The sequence below is a fragment of the Pempheris klunzingeri genome, chromosome 4, assembly GCF_042242105.1.
Source record: "Pempheris klunzingeri isolate RE-2024b chromosome 4, fPemKlu1.hap1, whole genome shotgun sequence".
NCBI classification, from domain to species: domain Eukaryota; kingdom Metazoa; phylum Chordata; class Actinopteri; order Acropomatiformes; family Pempheridae; genus Pempheris; species Pempheris klunzingeri.
Window position 1 is genome coordinate 8781241 of NC_092015.1, and position 19866 is coordinate 8801106.

At 41.3% G+C, this 19866-nt stretch overlaps 1 protein-coding gene across 1 annotated transcript; it reads left to right on the top strand.

The window, feature by feature from the left end:
* The first annotated feature begins 118 nt into the window (after positions 1-118).
* kiaa0753 (KIAA0753 ortholog) lies at positions 119-18310 on the top strand. The gene is made up of 18 exons (XM_070829295.1): positions 119-541; positions 1298-1591; positions 1687-1954; positions 2142-2251; positions 2356-2418; positions 2734-2955; positions 3485-3662; positions 4444-4643; positions 4798-4928; positions 5628-5780; positions 6257-6346; positions 7951-8038; positions 8268-8339; positions 8513-8683; positions 8909-8990; positions 9215-9335; positions 15254-15487; positions 17565-18310. Exons 1-18 carry the CDS (start codon positions 404-406, stop codon positions 17716-17718), a joined length of 2769 nt encoding a protein of 922 aa, XP_070685396.1. The 5' UTR covers positions 119-403; the 3' UTR covers positions 17719-18310.
* Positions 18311-19866: the final 1556 nt, after the last annotated feature.

Below are 19866 nucleotides of genomic sequence, written 5' to 3' on the forward strand. Positions count from 1 at the left end.
CCAAATACTATGTCCTTTAAACTGCGGTTGTGGTACTGTTTGTCACATTTGACGCTCCGTACTTCCGTCGTACTACTTCCGTCTAGTGGCGTTCTGTTGTTGTCATGGCGGCGTTTCAAATTGTTGAGAAGCTCGGAGTAAAATTTAATAAGTTTACTGGGAACTACATTTCAAATAAGCTTCATTTAACGACGCGGTCGGTTAGCTAATTCATAATGTATTTATAAACTGAAAACAGTAGTTATAAACATAGTCGAAATGGTCAAATGGGTGATGGTGGGATTAATTTATAACTTCTATTCGAAAGCGCTATCAGCTTGCTAATGAAAGCCTTTTTTAGCATTACTCTTTAACAAGAATTGTTAGCTAGTTTGACAGAGTTTGTTTGCTTGTTTTCGCCGCAATGACTGCACAGCTATTACAGAGTGGTCCCACGATTTCTGCAGGACAGCAAACTCAAGGGAGAGACTGGGTTGTTTTAGGTTCAAACCGAAACGTTCACAACCGCAGCGATTTAACTACCAGGATGTCCCAAACAAAGGTAAACAACAGAAGAGGAAATATCTAAAGCCCGTTAATGTTCAATTGCATCCTTATACCAGAACTGCATGCATGTACACACAGTTGCAAGTTTATTTGGTCCAACTAACTAGTTAGCTAAATCTATATCAGCTGTGCAAACTTCATGAGGGAATGAGCTATTATTCTTTGTTGTGTTGAAACTGTTTTAGTGAAATGTTGATTTAGTGTGGGGTTAGATTTTAGGTATTTTAGGGAACTGTGGTGTGTGGTACTATTAAAATGTATTTCCTTCTACTAAGAGCAAACATTCTCTCAGTTCAAGACAGTTCAACAAATCTGAATATGACTATATAGCTAACTGTGAATGAAGTGAAATTACAAGTTATTTATTAGTTTTCAGTGAAGGAGCCCATAGCAATGAATCCTTAATTCTCAGGCTCCCTCCAACAATGTTGGATATAATATGTTTAAAAAGAACAGCATGCACGTAAAAAGTAAATATGGGCATCTAAGCCTTAGGGCAATATAGTGCACAAGTTAAAAGATAGGAATAAGATTTAAAATATATAAAATAAAGTATAATGTATTTCAAAAATGTAATACAATCAAAACGAACAATACAATCCTTGGGTATGCTGGTGATCAACAATGATCAAATAAATTAACTGCAATGTAAACGGCTGTGCATCAAATGAATGGTTTGAAAAGCATGATTAAGTATCTCAATGGCTGTTTATGTCACACATGAGACTGATTGGTATCTCACACGCCACAGCTATTGTTCAATGAAGCCATTCCTGCAAATGCCAGCAACCGTGCCACCAATGTACGCCCGCCAGCCCCCATTGTGATAGAGAGGCTGCTGCCGCTGTCAGAGGAGCGTGAGAATGTGGACAGCACCCGAAGCTCCATCAGCTTTACCGCTCTCTCCGAGGAGAGACTGAAGGCTGCTGTTCAGCTGGCCAAAAGAGATCTGCGACGAAGACGCCTTGAGTCACTGACTAAATCCCCTGCCAAACCCTCTCAGGAGGCCTCCCTCCTTCAGACAAGTGATGTTGAGCTTCTCCAGGTAACTGATTTACCAACAATATAAAGGTTATGATTAGTAATGATTGCCGCTTTGTTCAGTCAATGATTGAAGTGAGTCTTTTTCTCTCTCTATAGGAATTTTCAGCCACGTCAAATATGACAAGGTTAAAGACCTCCAGCCCAAAGGAGAAAGTGGCCCCACCCAGAGCCAAACCGACAGTTCGTACATCCCAGATGCATCCCAATTCTCCCATGCCTCGGACTGGAAGGTCACCCCCAACTAGAGACCTTGGTCCAAGGAAAATGGAAGGAGGCAAACAGGCTCCTTTAAGCCAGGAGATCCGCAAGCTGCAAAATGAGCTGGAAGTGTACATTCAGAAAGTGGAAGAGCTAGCAATTAGAGGTGACCAGCAAAAACAGCTTTTACATAAGCCCAGTGTCTTATTGTTGATTATATGTTTAGAGCTACAGTGTGGCTTGAAAAAGTTCTTCACAATTCTGGCACCAACCACAAACAGCAGACTTTTCATATGGTTTTACATTGCACGCATAAGAGTGTAAAATAATGAATAATGTGATTTAAACTACAGGAGCGAAAGTAGAGGAGCCGCTGGAGCCTGAAGAGCAAAACAAGTTGGAGATACGCAGACAAAAGCAGGCAGCACGCTCAGCACGCATCATCTACGTTCTCCAACAACAGGTTGTTGAATCTCACGACAGACGCACATGTGATTGAAAACCTGACTGACTCTGTAATTTGCCCTGTATCTATAAACACTGACCTATTTAATTGTTATTTTAAAGGTTAAAGAGATACAAGAAGATATAGAGAAACTACGGAGTCAGAAAATGTGGGACACGAAAAAGGTTTGTCATTAACATTGTGATGTAATTTTTGGTATGTAGAGATGAAGCCATTTATTGATAATGAAGCATTGAACACATTAAGTAAAATGAGGGCTTCTTGTCTCTCAAAAAAATGAATGTTGTACGTGCCAATCATGTATCCAAACACACCAATGAATGGTCTGAAACAATTGCATTAGTGTTATTTGTTTCTATCACAGGTATTAAACAAAAAAAATGCTGTTTGTGATAACCACAATGTTCAAATAACACAGTTTTGTGTGGCACTTGTTGTGTGCTTTACTCAAACTCTTTTACTGTCTGTTCTTCTTTCAGTCCATGGCAATAAACAGGCTTGCAGCTGCCCACCGTGGGGCACTCAGGGCCTTACAGGTTGTTGTCCACCAGCTTTCAGATTTATCTCGTGTCCAGATGCCTCCTTACTGCAAAGAGCTGAGCCAGCTGATTCGCCAGCTCTCTTTGTGCTCAGCCAAGGTCGAAGTTGAACAGGGTTCGGCTGTTCCAGAGACGGCCCTCGACATCCTGCAGAAACTAGAGGTGGGGAGCATAAAGTATAGTTAGACACTGTTTGGGCAATAGTAAGGCTTTTCATTGTTTTGGCTGAATACCAGCACAGTAGATCAAAAGATTAGCAACTATTGATTCTGTTCTTTTTATACACAGTCCAAGGTGAAATAAAAGTGTGTGCAGTTGTTTGTAGGCCATAGATTAACGGCTTTAGTCAGCCAACTTTTAACGATAAATGACATTATATAAGTTTAAGGTAACTTTTACAATCACTTGTTACAGTCGTTTGTTTCAGGCATTTCATCCTTATACTTTATGGCTGCAGTGCATGTGGCTCTGCATAGTTATCAGTTTTAAATGACTGCAGGTGATGTTTTGGTTATGATGTTTATTTTTGATACCACACAAAATATAGCTGTTTTTTTAAAGGATTTTGTTTGATTAATTTGATGCTTCATGTTATTTGTCTGCATATGGAGCTTATTTTATGAAAGTTTAGGTTTTCTTTTTAAGTGAATAATCCAAGACTTTAATGTCTTGTCACTGTGTTCCTCTTTAGATTTTGGATTCTGCCCTCAGTAAACAAGAGATGCTCGATAAAATGCAGGCCCAAGCATGTCCTCCAAACAGGAAGTCTCCTCATTACAGTGTGTCACCTACTCGTGCGCCCAAGGGTCCCAGCACCTCATCTGTTCGAGGACCTCGCAAAACCACAAATCCCAAAAGAGGAGTCCATGGTGAGTTATTTTTTGCTTGGATTAGAGTAAAAAATAAATGTTTCCACACTGTGTCTAATTTTCTACCCACAGCAACAGTGTTTGTTAACCAAATGCCAAGCCTCATAAATCTAATATAAATGCAGCATTTCCCATTAAAACTTTATACTTTGGGCAGTGGCGTTCTTGCAGCCAAAGCCTCTGCAAACCGCACAGAGAGTAAATTGCATGCATTGATGAAGGACAAACCATTTACCCTCCAGAGTATCTGGAAGTCACCTAAGGGCTTTTGTGTGGTTGTGTTTGAGCCTCCCACTGTGCTTAAATGGCAGCACCAGGCTGATAAATGAAAACGAGCAATGAAGAAGTGGTAGAAAAACAGGAACTGAAGTGCACCAACTCTGGCCTTTGGCCTCCCGCTGCTTAATCTTATGAGCAGTTATCTCCTGCTGGCTCTTATTGGGCTGAGAGGCATCCTCTGGAAAAGATAACACAAACACCCACAATGAACTGTAGTTGCATCCAGATCTCTGTGGAAACAAACCCCTTTGTTGAGCTACTTAAGACCCTGTACCACTTATCTAACAGTCAGTAGGGATCCAGCTGGTAGTCAAGAGTCTTCGCTAATTTTCTAATTGGCAGGGTCATGTTGGTGCATAATGCCTCAGCCCCCCCAGCTTCCAAACTGATTTACTTGTTTAGGAGTGATGAAGAGGCTATTACTTATTCTGTATTTAAATAGGATTCAATAAGTTAAGATAGAAACAAAACAAAAGTTAATTTTTTCCATTTGTGTCAGCAGGAAGGAGAATGGCCTCACAGAAGCCCAAAACTACCTCTCACCAGCCCATGAGCAGAAGAGAGGTGCTCAGGGCTGGTCTGGAAAGCCTTGCCCAACAGAGGGAGCTGAGAGAGCAGCAGAGACAACCTCAGACAAACACCATCTACAGGAAAGGAGGAGCTGTGCACTCAGAGAGAAGCAAAGCTGACATGATGATGAAGGTGTTGACTTCTACAAAGCTGAATAATATCACACAAGAAGTACTTCATTTTATAGAAGTAGTTTGATTTGGATTTCATTACAATAAGGTCTATAAAGGTGTGCCAGAGATCACTTCAAAGATTTAAACCATATATATTTTCTAATTTCTCATAGCATAATCAGATACAAGATGCAGGTTTCCAGCAGCCAACAGTCTCCTCTCAGCTCAGAGTGAACCAGCCTCCTCAAAAGGAGCACTCTGTGCCCTGGATACCTGCATCTCCTCACTCTCCGCCCACACACCGGTAAGCTTTTTATCTCTGTACAGCTGATGACACATTTTTAAGTCATAACCTCCTATTGTTCACCAATGTATTTGCTCTCAGTCACCCTCAGCGCATGCTGGATGATTAACAGCATTACATAACTAACGTTATACTGCTGTAATGTCTGAAACTCTTCAGTTCACTCTTCAATCTGCAGTTTGCATGTAAATCAATGTGCTGTACACACAATAACATTTAAAAATAGAAGCAAAAAAGACAGTCAATGTAAACAGCGTCAGAGCTGTCTAATAAGTTGTTAATTTTTCAGCCAGATGGAGGACGTGAGCAGAAAAAAATTATGATTAGCTGCTAAACTAATAGCTAGTATGATTGCTGGCCATGTCAAATTGGTATTCTCACAATATTGATAGTATAAGAAACAGCCATGTTATAGAGCTAAAAAATCACCAGCATATTTGTTCTCTTAGGAATGGTAAATGTCATATAAAAGAAAAATGTGACATGGTAAATTGGAGACCCAAGTCTGAATGTCAAAAACACTGCTGTCTTGCTGCATCCTTGTGTAAAATGGCCCTTATTCTTCACCTTACCCCAATTCTTCATCCCCATATTCTTCCTAATCAGTTCCCCCATCTTTTCTAATTTGTCTCAGTACAGTCTATATCCATCTGTACCTGTGTTTATTCTTCTTCTATTCCTCTGCTATTATTTATACAGATCCCCTGAAAGGGGAAGACCAGAGCCTCGGTGTCTCTTCTCTCCTGTGAAGCCTTCACTGAGCCCTCCAAAGCAGAAAGTGGTTGGTGGTTTTAGAGCAGAGGCGGCCTTGACCTCAGAAAAGAAGAAGCAAGCTCAAAATGAAGCATTAAGGTGAAGCCCATCCCCTCCAACTATTACTTTTATTTTGATATCTTTATTTCATAATGAAATATTATAGCTCCTCAGATTAGTCCTTTTTGTTGTTTTGTGATTTGTATTTCATACATCCTTCAGTCTGTCCTAGCAAGAGAAAAGAAAAGAAAAGAAAATGTGTTCTGAGTTATTTCTAACCTCTGTGTCAGACCCCACTTGCTGAGAGCCACAGGCAACACTTTGATTCTAATTCAAAGTTAATTCTTTCCAATAAATTAGTCTAGGTGCCTGCTAGAATGAGGCCATTTCTCTTAATGAGTGATTAATAGCTGGCCTGTTTTCAGCGCTTATAAGCACCTCATTGATTGAGTGCTCCACATATGTCTCTATTTAATTAAATGTTAATTACTACAATTGTGTTTAGCAATTAATCAGGAGCTGCAGCCTGATTTTAGAGATGAGGTTTCATTTTGATGATTACTGGCTTGGTACAGGGAAGCCTGGCTGGATAAGAGGACGATGCTGAGACTGAAAGAGCTCAACCAGCTTAGCAAAGAAGAGGCTGAACGCATTCATAGGTTAAGGTACAGTAGAAATATAATTACACTTTTAGCCGACTTAAACCATCTGAGGGGATGCAAGTTGAAGGTCATTATGTTGGATCAGTTGCTGGATATTGATTCAGTCACAAAATAAGATGATCTCATATGTATCCAAGAACCTATATAGACATTATGATTTAAAAGAAAAACAAACTCCACAGAAAAATACTTAAAAAACAAATGAAAGTTGCTGCCTAGCCAAGACAGTAATCCACACAGTAATCTGCCTCACAGCTCAATGCACCAGGCTCAGGCCTGTTAAATGAACAGCCACATTGGGTATTACAACATGGACATGATTACCTGCAAGCAATAGAGCAGAATCTAATGTAGGTTGGGATTGCAACAATATCCCCTCAGCACGAGAGGGAACATATGTTCCTAGAAGTAATGTCACATTTCCTCATTAGTCATTGGACAGTTTAACTATGCAAGGCCAGTGTGGGCCACACATAGGCTGTACTTGGACTGTATTTGGTCCATAAAGCTTTAATTACATTACAGCAGACGTGCAGGTTTCTCCTTGACACTTATTTTTTCATACACAAAGATACAACTAATATGCTTGATCATTTTTGCTCTGCTAAAGAACTTTTTCACAATTGAAACTTCCATCTGGAAGGTGAAAAACATCTGCTGGGTTTTTCTAATGATGGTGCTCTACCTGCCATGACTACTATTATTCAATATACTCAAAACAACAAACTATACATTAGATATTCTTGAAAAATAAACAACAGTGAGGAGGAAGGCCACTCCATTAGTACAGAGGGAAGGAAGACTGTACCCTAATTGCCTCATGGCAAAGTTTGTAGGCCTCTAAATTTTACAGTATTTTAATACCTTAAATATGGGACTGAGAATAAGGAGTAAAAACTTCATGGCAAAGAGCCAGAATCAGAGAGCCAGCATGTTTTATTAAGTTTTTGGCCAGGAGTCAGTTGGGCCCCCTGTTATCAAGTTAACCGGTATTGCACAGAACTTGTCATGTGTTAACAGGTGATGGGAATTGCACAACGGACCCCTTTACAATTACCGATTATTTCTTGTGTTAATGCTCACGTCACTTTCATCAAATTAATCTCTTTCAATTTATAATGTCCTGAACTGATCTCAGCTGGAGTCGCGTGTCAGATTTTTAAAAAAAAAATGAATCCATTGGCATCTGCAGTGAAAAAAGTTCAAATAAATAGTCTCTATGGGTACTGGTGGTAGTTAGACAAGTCTGACCTTGTTTAATCTCAGTAAATGTGAATATTTAAGAACACAGATCCTGCTGTGTTCTCATCAGAATCTCATCAGGCTTGGAAACCATATAAATGTGTTTTAAATTAATTAGAATGAATGAAAGGAGTGGCACAGAAGTGTTTCAGTCATGTGAATGACTCATCATTAAATTCACTCAATTCAATTCAATTGAAACTGAATTTGAACAAAGATGTTTTTTTTCCTGTGGGTCCAAATAATTTTGTTTTAATTATGTTGTCAGAGAATAGAACATCTCATTTGTCTCCTAAAGTTAAAGCTAGTCAGACTCAGAACTCCTTCAGTGGCAGCTTGCAGCGTGGGTGTGTTTTGGTTTACAGGTCAGAAGTTGTCTCGCCAACTCAGTGGGCGGAGAGAGCTGAGCAGAAGGCCAGAGAGAGAATTCAACCCCTCCTGGATGAAGCGCAGGTAGGAAGACTTTAGTGCCAGATTTTAGTTTTTTTTTTCCCATTTAAATGTCTCATGTAGAAGAAGGAAACCATATACCATATATATACCATATATTTATTTTCTGTTTTACTACAGTAAAATAAAATGTGGCTTTTTGAGCATCAGTCTGGTTTTTATAGACTGAGTGAGTATGTGATGTTTACTGTGAAGTGGTGAGACTGAGTTTGTTTTTGTCTCTTTACCTCAGCAGATTGGAGAGTCCAGAAACAGGATTAGCCCGTCACTGAGGAATCGGCTGTCTGAGCAGGCTGCAGAGAGGGTGAGCTGCGCTGCTGTTGCCAATATTTCACAGGAGAAAGGAGAGCTGGTCTTTTTGTTGAATTTGAATTTACTGTCAGGGCCACAATTTAACAACAAGCACTGAACAGTTGTACACTTAAGCCCAATTTTCTGCTTAAATGTTTCTGTTTTTGTGGCTATTGTCCTCCGCAGGCAGCAGAGAGCGCAGAGCAGCTGAGTGAGGCCCTGCTGGAAGATCTATTAGAAGACGCTGCACAGGCGGCGTGGGCGGCTGAGACAGACAGACAATTGGAGGGCATGGCTGAGTGTAGGCTGCAGGCCCCCACCCTGGAGAGTATGCTGCTTCGTATGGAGGAGATACAGGTGAGAGCTGCCCTGTCAAGAGGCCCACCAACAGAAGGTCAATGTGGACCCCAAAAGGTCACCAGTGATTGGGTTGTTGTTTATAGTGTGTTGTTGTGACAGCTTTGGTCTGGTAGTGTTTACTGATGTGGTCTCAAGCCTTGATCGTGATGTTCAGGCTGTTTCACATGGTTGGAGGTGGACAATATGTTTATAAAATGTGTTTCCCTGTATGTGTCTGAGCAGAGAGATCAAGAGGAAGTGAGGAGACGGTTTGCTTCTATCACTTATTCAGACCCCCTGTACTGGGACCGACCAGGAGCAGAAGGTACAAAAACTAAAGGGCATTAATGTAAACACATCCCATTAATCCAACTGTATTTAGGGAAATGATTTCCCTGATGTCTCCTGTAGGTGGAGACAGTGATATAACTGACAAGAGCAGGTGAATACTCGTTTTCTGTTCTCCCCGCTCCACTCCATCCCTCTTGACACACTCTACCACTACCCCTTCCTCCACTTCCTCCCCCTCCTCTTCTCTGTTCTTCCCAGGACCTCAGTGCCATGCTCCAGGCTCCAGGCCAGCCTCTCCTAAGCCAATTAGGCTCACAAGGCCAGTGCAGAGGCAGAGCTCTGCAGCTGATATTGTCCTAGAGAAACCCGTGGAGGCCGGGTGAGTTCCTATGTCCTTTGCCCTATTTTTTACACTCAAATAGTTTTTACTTCTCATCATTTGCTGGCTTCTCCTCCTACTGTTTTATTCATCTTAAAGAGGCAGTAGGGAAATGTTGAGTGCTCCCAGAATATTACCTGGGTTTGACCTATTTAAGTTCTGAAATTATAGGTCTAAGCCTACACTGTAAGTAAGTAATCAAGGCTCCAGCAAAATACTGATGATTATATGACATTATGGTGTAACCCTCTATCTAAAAAATATACATGTGGATTTGGATTACTTGGAAAGTCTAGGTCACTTTTTTATAAGAAAAGCAAATGTATTGATTTGCAATTAAAGGTTTCCTGCAAAACTAAAAGCAACATCAGGTTCATTCGCAGGAACTTGTTGTACTTAGGCCTCTAGACTTGATGAAAAGTAAAGTGGGTAATGTTTTTCCAATGATGCACAGCCCCATTATCGCTCTCCCACTGGGAGGCCTTACTCATCCCACGAAACTCACTTGGTGGCTAACGTACCCAGGGCAGAGTCTATTCCTGACTCTGGCAGCAGACTCCATAGAGAGACCCTCCACTGCCCAGGGCTTTGGGTGCAGCTGCCAAACTACTTAAATTGATGAGGAACTTTGAAGGAAGAGTAAAGAAAGTGGAAGGACTAGAAGCTGTTGACACAGGCAAGCCAGCAGGATGCGGCTTCTAACAAATTCATGTGCCACCATTAGCAAATTAAAGTCAGTCAGACTTGGAGTGCCTCAGGTTCAGTTCCCTCAATGGAAACTTTGACCTGAAATCCACTGTGACTCATCTTAGATGCATCCGTCAAGGAATACTTCTGTTTTTGGCAACACAGCACAGGCACTTGGAAGTCAACTTCACGTCCTGTCTTTTTGAGGTGGTCATGTTTTTTTCATGACTTCTTCTTGTTTCGGAGGTATCCAGCCTTGTGGCTTCTTAATACGGACAAAGTCATTTGGGGACTGCCAGCTCATTTGTTCTGAATCTCCCTGAATCTCTGTGGCATAAAACAGAGACAGACTTCCCTTCATAGCTTTTATCCTCAATCCAAATTACGTCGGCTTTAATGAGCATTGGCACCCCACTGGACCTTTTTTTCATGTTTTCTGTTCCTCTTCCTGCATTTAAGAATTTCTGTCACTAATCAAGAGGAAAAAAATATTTTTATGTCAATATACAAACTAATCTGTGCAAACTCAAAGCTAATGTGTATTGAACCCAAAACAAATCTCAAGTATTTATCGTAAGATGAGGAGTAGTCCAGCTCCAAATAATGCGTATATTTCATGAAGGGAAATGTGTATGCAATACAAAACAGGGTGTCTCAAATTGAACTTAAGTGAGTAAGTAACTTTATTTATGTAGCACCTTTCAAGAGCAGAGACACCACAAAGTGCTTCACCAGGTTAATTTACATACAAACAAAAAAAAAACAACACAATGGCAAAACAATTACAAAAACAACCATTGCACAAAAATCTGTCTAAACAAATAAGTCTTTAAAAGAGGTCATTGATTGATTGATTAATCGGGTCAGAATTTCTGCTCATGGCTGCTTTTTACAGGGAGATGGCTGATATGTATTCTCTATAAATTTATTTTATTGATTGATGTTTTTAATTGGATCATCTGGGATTTCTTGGCCATGGTTAGAGTCATTGTGGGTTTGTGCTGGTACAGTACACTGACCAGCACAGTCCCTTAGTAATCACTGATGCTCACAGACACATTCAGCAGCATGGAGTCTGTAGCTTTGATGTCTGCTGACTCACACATCATTGCGTCACTGAATCTCTTTTCCATTACATGCTTCTCAACATTTGCAGTGCAATAATGAAACGGTGAGATGGGAGGATTGCTAAAATGTCCTATTCAACACAACTGTATTTGTATTGATGACGATCATGTATATGAAGTGAGTATGCATAATATTTTGTGGCTCCAAGATTGCTTGCCATGCAGTAATTTGTTACCATTGGAAAAATAATTTCCATCGATTCTAATAGATTCTCCTCATTAGTTTCCTCTTCACCACTCTAAATGAAGACCCAACTAATTTCAGTAGTTACTTGGCAGCTGCTTGCACAATTAAGTACTTTTGTCTGCAAGGAAAAAGTAATTTTTCTACTTAATTCAGATTTAATAGCCAAGTGGCAACTGGAGGTTTTCTGTGGCGGCACAAATATGTATTTGTGTATCAAAAGGACAGAGTGAGAAAAATGCCGCCAATAAATGTTACACATGTCACATTCACTGAACTCTTCTACAAGCAGACTGTCTCTTCAAAGATACGTTGTTTGTTTCACAATAGAGCTAAAATGATTAGTCGATTAATCAATCAGTTGATTGACAAAATTAACTGGCAACCATTTGGTTTACTGTTCAAGCATGAATGACAAAAAATTCTGGTTCCACCTCCTTAAATGTGAGGATTTGCTGCTTTTGTTTGTTTTATATCACTGAAAATTTAATGTCTTGATCGAACAAGATTTATATAATCATCGATTAATTGGGAAAATAAACTGCAGATTAATCAATAGTGAAAAAAAATTGTTAGTTGCAGCCTTATTTCACAATGGAGTTTTCCCTCTTATGCCCTACAACAAGCTACAAGCAGAAAAGCAGACAGCCCTTTTTCCACAGTGCTTAGTCCCTTGAGAGGTAATAAAGTTGGAAGTTGGGGCTCATTTCCTGCGTGATAGAAAGGGAAATTGTGTTTATTAGACACATTATTTTACAGAGCTGTGTTTTAGGGCTAAGAAGTTGCTTTGTAAACTGACCTGAGCTGCAAAGAGGATGAGTGGGCTATCTGTGTTGCAGTGTTGCTTGCTACAACACACAACACCTACCAGAGGAGATGACGTGCAGCACAGTTTTGATTAGAAGACCCTGCAGCCTGTTGCAGTGGCAAAGCACAACAAAAACACACATAATACAGTACACCAAGAACCACTTAAATACATATAACAAGCAAACCCTGACCTTGCTTCAGTCTGCGCATTGAATTCAGCTCTTGTTGATTTAATGTCAGAATGTACCCTTCATTTAGGACATGTGAGAATGTGTAGGGCTGTAATAGGAAGTAATAGGATCAGAGTTCCATAGAAGTCTTTGAGATAACTGTGAAATGACATTTGACAGTTACATGAAGTCTCTTTCTGCAGCCTGAGGAAATGAGCTGCATTAGTGTCCAAGAAAACAGATTTAATCATATTGCCTCAGTTTGATGCCAGAGAATGACCAGTCAACACACTGACCTCATTAAGGCAAGTAATTGTCCAGATAATGAGAAATGTTATTTTAACATCACTTTAGTCACAGCAGGTATTCAGAACTGCAGCCGGCTTCAAGTATACTGGGCTTTAGAAGAGACAGGGAAACTTAGATTAGACAGAATTATTGATGGCATTGATTAAATTATGTTTTTAAGTGAGCTGCGGATAAAAAATTTAGCTGCAAGAAAATAGCCTAAAAATGCAGTTTGTTTTTGTGTTGGTGTGGGACCGTGTTGATCCTCTGTCAGTGTTGACTCTTCCAGTGTTCAGTGTAGCAGAATGGAGAGATTTAATTTTGGGGGGTTGGAACAGCAAAATGTGCCAAGATCTCATCATGTGTGTTGTCTCAGCACTGATGAGTTGTTTATAACCCACATTTCTCAGCCCAGAGAGACGCATCAGTCGCTGCCGTCAGCGGGAAGCCAGAGTCATGCATGCAATCTCATCCCACACACACATTTAAACACACCAAGGAGGAGCATTTTTGACGATGACATAGCTGACGAAAGCAGACATTTCTCACTGGGGGCTCCTTTGGTTGTATTGTTTGACCACTAGGGACACTGTCAGACTGCTATTGGTTAAGGCCTTCCTTAGTTTTTGATTCAGGCGCCCTCATAGAGGCACAGAGACGAGGAAGGGCAGGTCTCATAGGTGATGTGGTCAAAGAATTTAATAAAGAAATCTCATTTTATTCACATGTGATCGGGCAACTCTTTTAGTCTCTGCTGAGGCTAATCACGGTTACTTTTGAGTCATTTCTTACATCATCAGAAGAGAGTTTTTGTTCAGTGCTTGTGGGAAAGGAGTTGTTAACATTAGCACCAGTATTTTAACACTTCCATACGCTGTCACTAGACATAACACCGGCTCTTCCACAGTTCCAAAACAGCACCTGTTATTCTGTATTCCTTGGCTGTGTTTGTGCTTGTGTGAGTGCAACCAAATGAGCACAGAAGACAATGGAGTGAGAGATTTCATCTTTGAAAACATCAGCAGAGCGGCTGATAAGATTTATGTATCCATGGTGAGGAGCCCAGAAGCAGACCCTGATTGTTCCCCCTCGGGAGGTCAAACAAATCAATGAAAAGATGAAAGTCCCACTCAGCAATATTCTGAACCTTTCATGTATGTTTTTTTTGAGCTGCTCTCTTACTCCCCCGGCCCTTTGTTCACAGCTGCAGTTGTCCTCCCAGGCCAAGTATTTCAAACAAGCCGAAAGCTGTGCTGCACGGTAAATGGCTGCTCGGCAGATCTGTGACGGCGCCCACCCTCTGCATCCAGTCGTGACCTTATATTCAAAATGCCCCCTGGTTGATCCAAAGACGAGAGACTGTTTTTTGAATTTCAGTGATTTCTGAGTAGCGCAGTAAGACAGTTGCAACAATCTACATACTATTCATCCTCCACCTGTTTCTTGCCACACTGATCTTTCCTGCTGTTCTCAAAAGCTCACTATGGGTTCTGTGAATCACTCTTGAATCACCCCCTACGATCTCTGAGCCACATTCGTCTTTGTCCAACTCAGCCTAAGACAGCCTGCATCCCTTTTTGATACAACGCATATGGCGCTGTCCTTTGCCAGGTCCTCTGTTTCCTGGGCAATACATGGCTGGATCTTTTGTAGAGAATTGAAATGGGAAGATGCATTTGAAAGTCACTTGCAGTGATACTGCTAGTGCCATTCATCTGTTTGTGTGTGTGTGTGTGTGTGTGTGTGTCACCCTTGTGAACACACACATCTATGAAATATTGGTTGTTGTCCTTTAGCCTGTAGCTCATTGAGCTTTATAGGGCAGAATAGAGAGAGAAGGAACCACTAACACTTAGTCATAAAATTTCTATTACTAGAGTTTATATTATTTACGTCACCCTTCCACAGAGGTATATGCTTGGAGAAGCTTTTTTTTACCACAGTGAATGGGCTTTGTTGACAAGAAAGGCAGCTTAGGTTCATCTTCGTTTTTGAATATGGCAAAAAGCATTGGTGCCATTCTGACTTTATAAATAGGAAGTGCTTTTGCAGCGTGCTTTATTGTTGCTTACACTGCATTGGTCCTCAGGTGCCCATCAGACAGTAAAGCGACCCATTTTGGACTGGAAGCAGACTTAGCTGTGCTGGCACTTTGATATTTATGGCCACCCACCCATGGTTTGCAGCCCCCACATTCAAAACAGAAACAAGTTCAGCTGAGGCCGGGGAGCACAATAGAGAGGCACTTTGCTTTGGGAACTGCTGCAACACTAAATATAGCACTGAGAGCAGCGTCGCAGGAGCCAGGCTGATTTGTCCAAGCAGAGAGGATTATAAAGTCAGACCATGGCAATGCCCAGCTGAGCCCCTACTCACTCTGAGCAAGGGGCAGGAGAGAGCTGCCCTGCGCAGTGACACCTCTTAAATTTATCATCCCCGGCCTCATATCGTGCACAACATCCGTTTCTGGTCAATCACAGCGCCGCACTTTCACTCCATTCGGACTCCCGCGTCAATAAATAAGTTTGTCTCTTCTCCACAGCCCTCAGTAGCTCTTTGCCTGGTTCATACAGCGTGAACAGTTGAGGTAATGAAAAGGTGTCACGGAAATGTACTCACTGACCTCATCAGCATCCCCATGTGTTTCCTCAGACTCAGTGTCCTCTCTGAGAACAGCCTGACAGAGGAGGCATCCCAAGACGAGCAGCAGCCCAGACACAGCACCGTGTTCCCAGGCCCAGTGGACAGAAGCAGAGGGACAGTTGTCTCTGTGCCGGGCAGCATGCTGAGAAATATCCGGCGATATCGGGAAGACTACGAGGCCTATCTGCATGCAGTGGCTCACGAGGCTGTCGGCAGCTTTAACCCCTGGGCAGTCGCAGACAGGTACTGTAAAAGACAAACGGTAAAGGCACCAAGTTAGTAGTTTCCTAACACCTTCACCCCCCTCTAGATGACAGAGTCTGTAGGTTAACAGTGCTGATAATAAATTTGATAGTCTTTTTGTGTCTTTGAGGTCATATGAAAACACTTCTGCTACACGTTAGCAATGCCACATGCTCAGTTTTTGTAGGATTCGTCTCTCCTGCTCTCTGTTCTGTGTGTGCAGAACATAATGTTACAAAGTGCCTGCTCAAAGAGGATCATGCAGAGGTTGTTTTTTTGCATAGTGGCTCTGATGTTCACAGTTGTTCTTCTCTTCCACTCCCAAATTTGCATATTTAACAGAATTCTTAAGTTGGTGCAGTGCACAACATATACGACTCCCTCTCATCTGTGTGAACTTGCTGAATCCATGTGTTTGCGATATCGGCTTCAAACCTCTAAACAATGCCTTTTAAGTAGGAGTTCTTTTCTCTGTGGATTAGATGTGCGTGGGATTGTGATCAGCTCAATAAACTGTTTTGCTCAGATTCAGAGCCCAAAACCTGTTGCTCATTCCCCACCCATGGGATCTGACTGCTTGTATCATTGGCTCATTATGAGTCCAGCATCAATGTACCAAAGTTTTCAATCTGCACTTTTCTGCATTTGGAGAAGAACAAGGATAGTTTGTGAGGAGAAGCCATCCAATTAGCTCAGTGTTTTTGGAGAGAGAACACATAACATATAGTCCTCTACACCCCCTGCTACTCTGACGCAGCGCAGAAACCAGTCTGTGTGATGAGATGATAATAAGCAGCCTGGTGTTGCTGTGGAGCCAACCCCCCTGCAGGGTCTCATTCATTCGGCCTGCTAACAGACTGATTGCAAGATAGCAAAACTTTAGTACAGCCAAAACACAGAACACAAACATACTTCAAGCTATTTTATGCTTCGTTTGAAGTTCTTTAATGCATTGTGGACAGATTAATATGGAAATGCACAGAAAACCAGTTACCTTTGCGAGACACCTGGAGTTGCGAGATCACTATCATGTGGCTGTGTGTAACAAACTATCTGGCGTGTCAGCTCAGAAAAATGGAGAAGGATGATAATTCAGTGTCCGGATGAACTTGTGTTTCATAGTTTTTCATACATGAATACCAAACTTGTGCTGTACAGTTACTTGTGTGTGTGAACTGAGGGCTTATTTTGTTTTTGTGGTGGCATTCAATTGTATTTGCCAAGTAAAACATACAGAATATTAAGAGTCATACAGCAGAGCTACCATGGATTTGATCATATTAGTGGTATTGATTTCCTAATGGCTGCTCCCAATCCATAATGGTAGATTCTTCACTCCGGTACGCCCTGTACCCAGTGCTGAGAGAAAAATACTCTTTTATCGACTCTACAAACGTGCAGGTAGTTGCCACCAACACACAATTACTTTGATTGTTTTCTTGCACCAACAACATGATGATTTGATGTTTTTGGGGCTCTATAAGGGAGCCAAGAGCGTGTGCCATTTTCACTTATCCCCATATTTCCCTGCTCCAGTCTCTGTGTGTGTTTTCATGATGATCAAAACACTGAAATTTAGTTTGGCCAGCTCACGGGTCTTTTGAGTTCTTTTCTTTCATTTTATGCCTTTCATGGTAAAAAAACAAAGTTTTTCATGTCCTTCTCTGAAAGTCTGTAGACAAGCTGCATTTTTTAAAAGAAACAAGGCTGATTTAATTTTTTCGATGTCTAATTGTGTCCTGTGACTTTTGTCTTCAGCATATTTTCAAAAGGTTTAGTCTCAAATCTATTGGCAAGAACAATAAAAGATAATGTGCCGTATTATACCAATCCCACTGTGCATGTTCTTCCTAGCTGGATGAAATAGTTATAGTGGTCATATGAATTTCATTGACATATATGCTCATTGATCATTTGTTTCATTTGTTATGATGCATGACTTGTCAGTTGCATGACTTTTTTTAACCAGATTAAAACTTGTATGTGTCTCTCAGACTCTCAGGAGAGGTCTTTGTAACTTGGTTGTAAAGAAAATAATTAGATTTTTCTAACATCCCTGTTCCCTCCTGTCCCGCAGCCTGGCAGACGGCCTACTGTCGGACGCTCTTGCCGACGTGGCAGCAGAGTTTCAGGACGTCGTGGAGGAGTATGCCGAGGCCGTCTTCACCTCAGAGTTTCTTCAGCCGATCCAGTCACCTCCTGCCTCAGCTGCAGCTTTGGTCAGCCAGTAGGATGCTCCAGCACAGTGGCTGTGCTAGTTTCTCACAAATTGCTATAGTATCTATTTATTTCGGTGGCTAGTCTTTTTGGTGATCATGATTACCTGCCATATTTGAATAGTTTCACTGACAGATATTTCATTTTAAGGTGAAACTCTTTCATGTTTGTTCTTGTTTTGTTAATGTAGAAAGATCTGCATATGAAGAAGTGTTTAGAGATCACTACTTTGATGTGGCAGTGTTTGACTTTATTTAATTGGTATTGTAGATCTTTTTTATGAAGACAGTTGAATTGCACAGGGAGGCACAGAGCGTACCCTTTATAGTCCATGTGTATCTGTGATTGAATTCCACTGGGAAAGTTAGTTTAGTTTTAGATAAGCTCGGGGAGACCATTACGACATTACAGAGGATTATAAGATTACCACCCTCCCCTTGCACTTGGTTTAAATCTCCCTGAGGATTACTCATACTTTCTATTTTCACACTGGAATATGGAAATAAATTAATTGCATATGGTCTCCACCAAAATGATGCAGGAAACCAAGGGCATCATGTGCTTAATCTGCTGTAACTTGATTTCCTCTCTTGCTTTAATGTCTAAATAAAGGGTCTAAACGCATCAAAAAGGCTTTATTTCCACCTCACCGGTTAGTGTGTTATCCCCCTGAGTTATGACAGGAGAGAGTGATGGAATACAGAAGAAGAAAGAAGTCTTCTTTGTAGAGTTTTAAATTGGTTAAGGACAATGTAATGCTGATCTTTTCTGTGCTTTTCTTAATTTCTGGTTGTTTTTTTTTCCACAGAACCAAACAATATATGGCCACTAGTATATATACTATTCCTACTGACCAATTCAATCCTCCACAATAACAGTGTTAAGTGTCAATTCCAAATTAAACAGAACAGACTTGGCAGGCCAAGAAACTGTCTGAGCCTCTTGAGAGCAACTTGAAAGCAATGTGGACAGAGCAGAGGGGACACATCCAGTCGTGCTGGCCTGTGGGGACCAGCCTTTAACAGGGGACATACAGTGACTGGATGAATTAGCTCACGTTGGATCAGCTGCCCCCATTTTCTCTCAGGCTGGGAGTTCTGCGTGGGCGTCTGAAAACGTGCAGGCTTTCATAGGCTCATGCTCGGTGAACATTTCTCCTTTAAATTTAGGACAAATAGAAATTGGCTCGAAGCAGGTCGAGGTTGCTCTGAGAGAATCGGAGAGCGGGAGATGTGAACCACGTGAAATTATTTTAATTTTCAACCGCTCATTTCAAATTATTTTTCATTGTGGTTCTGAATTTTTCAGCAGGTCTGCCAAGAGGCCCTGAAAACAACAAAGCAGGATATATTTTCATTTTTGCCACCCCAACAGGCACCATTTAGCATACGACTGTGAAGCTGTGTTTTCAGTAAACCACAGACCACTGAAAGCAGTTCCCTGCTTTGGCGTGTGCTTTTAAATATGTATTTCTGCCAAAGTGCCAAAATGTAGAGTTTTTTTGGCTCAGTGTGTCCTTATTGATGGTAAGAATCAGCATTCACAGACAGATGTTACTGTTCGGAGCCCAGGATTACTGCAGTTTTGCACATTATTATAAATTCTAATGGTCAGAGGTTCGACCTTGCTGCCAGCCGGCACTGACTCATTATCAGAGCTAATTTCATCACTGTAGAGGACTCGGATGACGGCAATATATTCACAACGGATTGAGAAGGCTCTTAGCTGTACAGGTACATCAGTGCTGCTTCGTAAAATCCGGGCAGCTCTTCAAACATTTTCAGCTGACGCTCGGCACTTGAACCAGATGGATATGAAATTTTATTACTCATGTTTGCTGTTCTTGAGGTGGGCGTGGCGCTGAAGTGGCGGAGGAATGATATCTGCCGAGACACCTGTCTTTGCTGAACAATCTGTCATTGAAATACTGGCATTGTTTACAGATTATTTTGAGGATTAATTGAGCTAAGATGTCATAAAAAACCTGCGACTCTTTAGAACTACTTTGACTGCTTCTGCATCATTAATTCGGTGACAGCTTTGCTTTGTGTTGATGACTAATGGTCTCTGAACCAGCTGCTAGTTATGAAGTTATTGTCTGAGACAAGTAAAGAAGCAGAGTCCCTGCAGAGATTCAACCGAATTCGCACTGATGGATCATA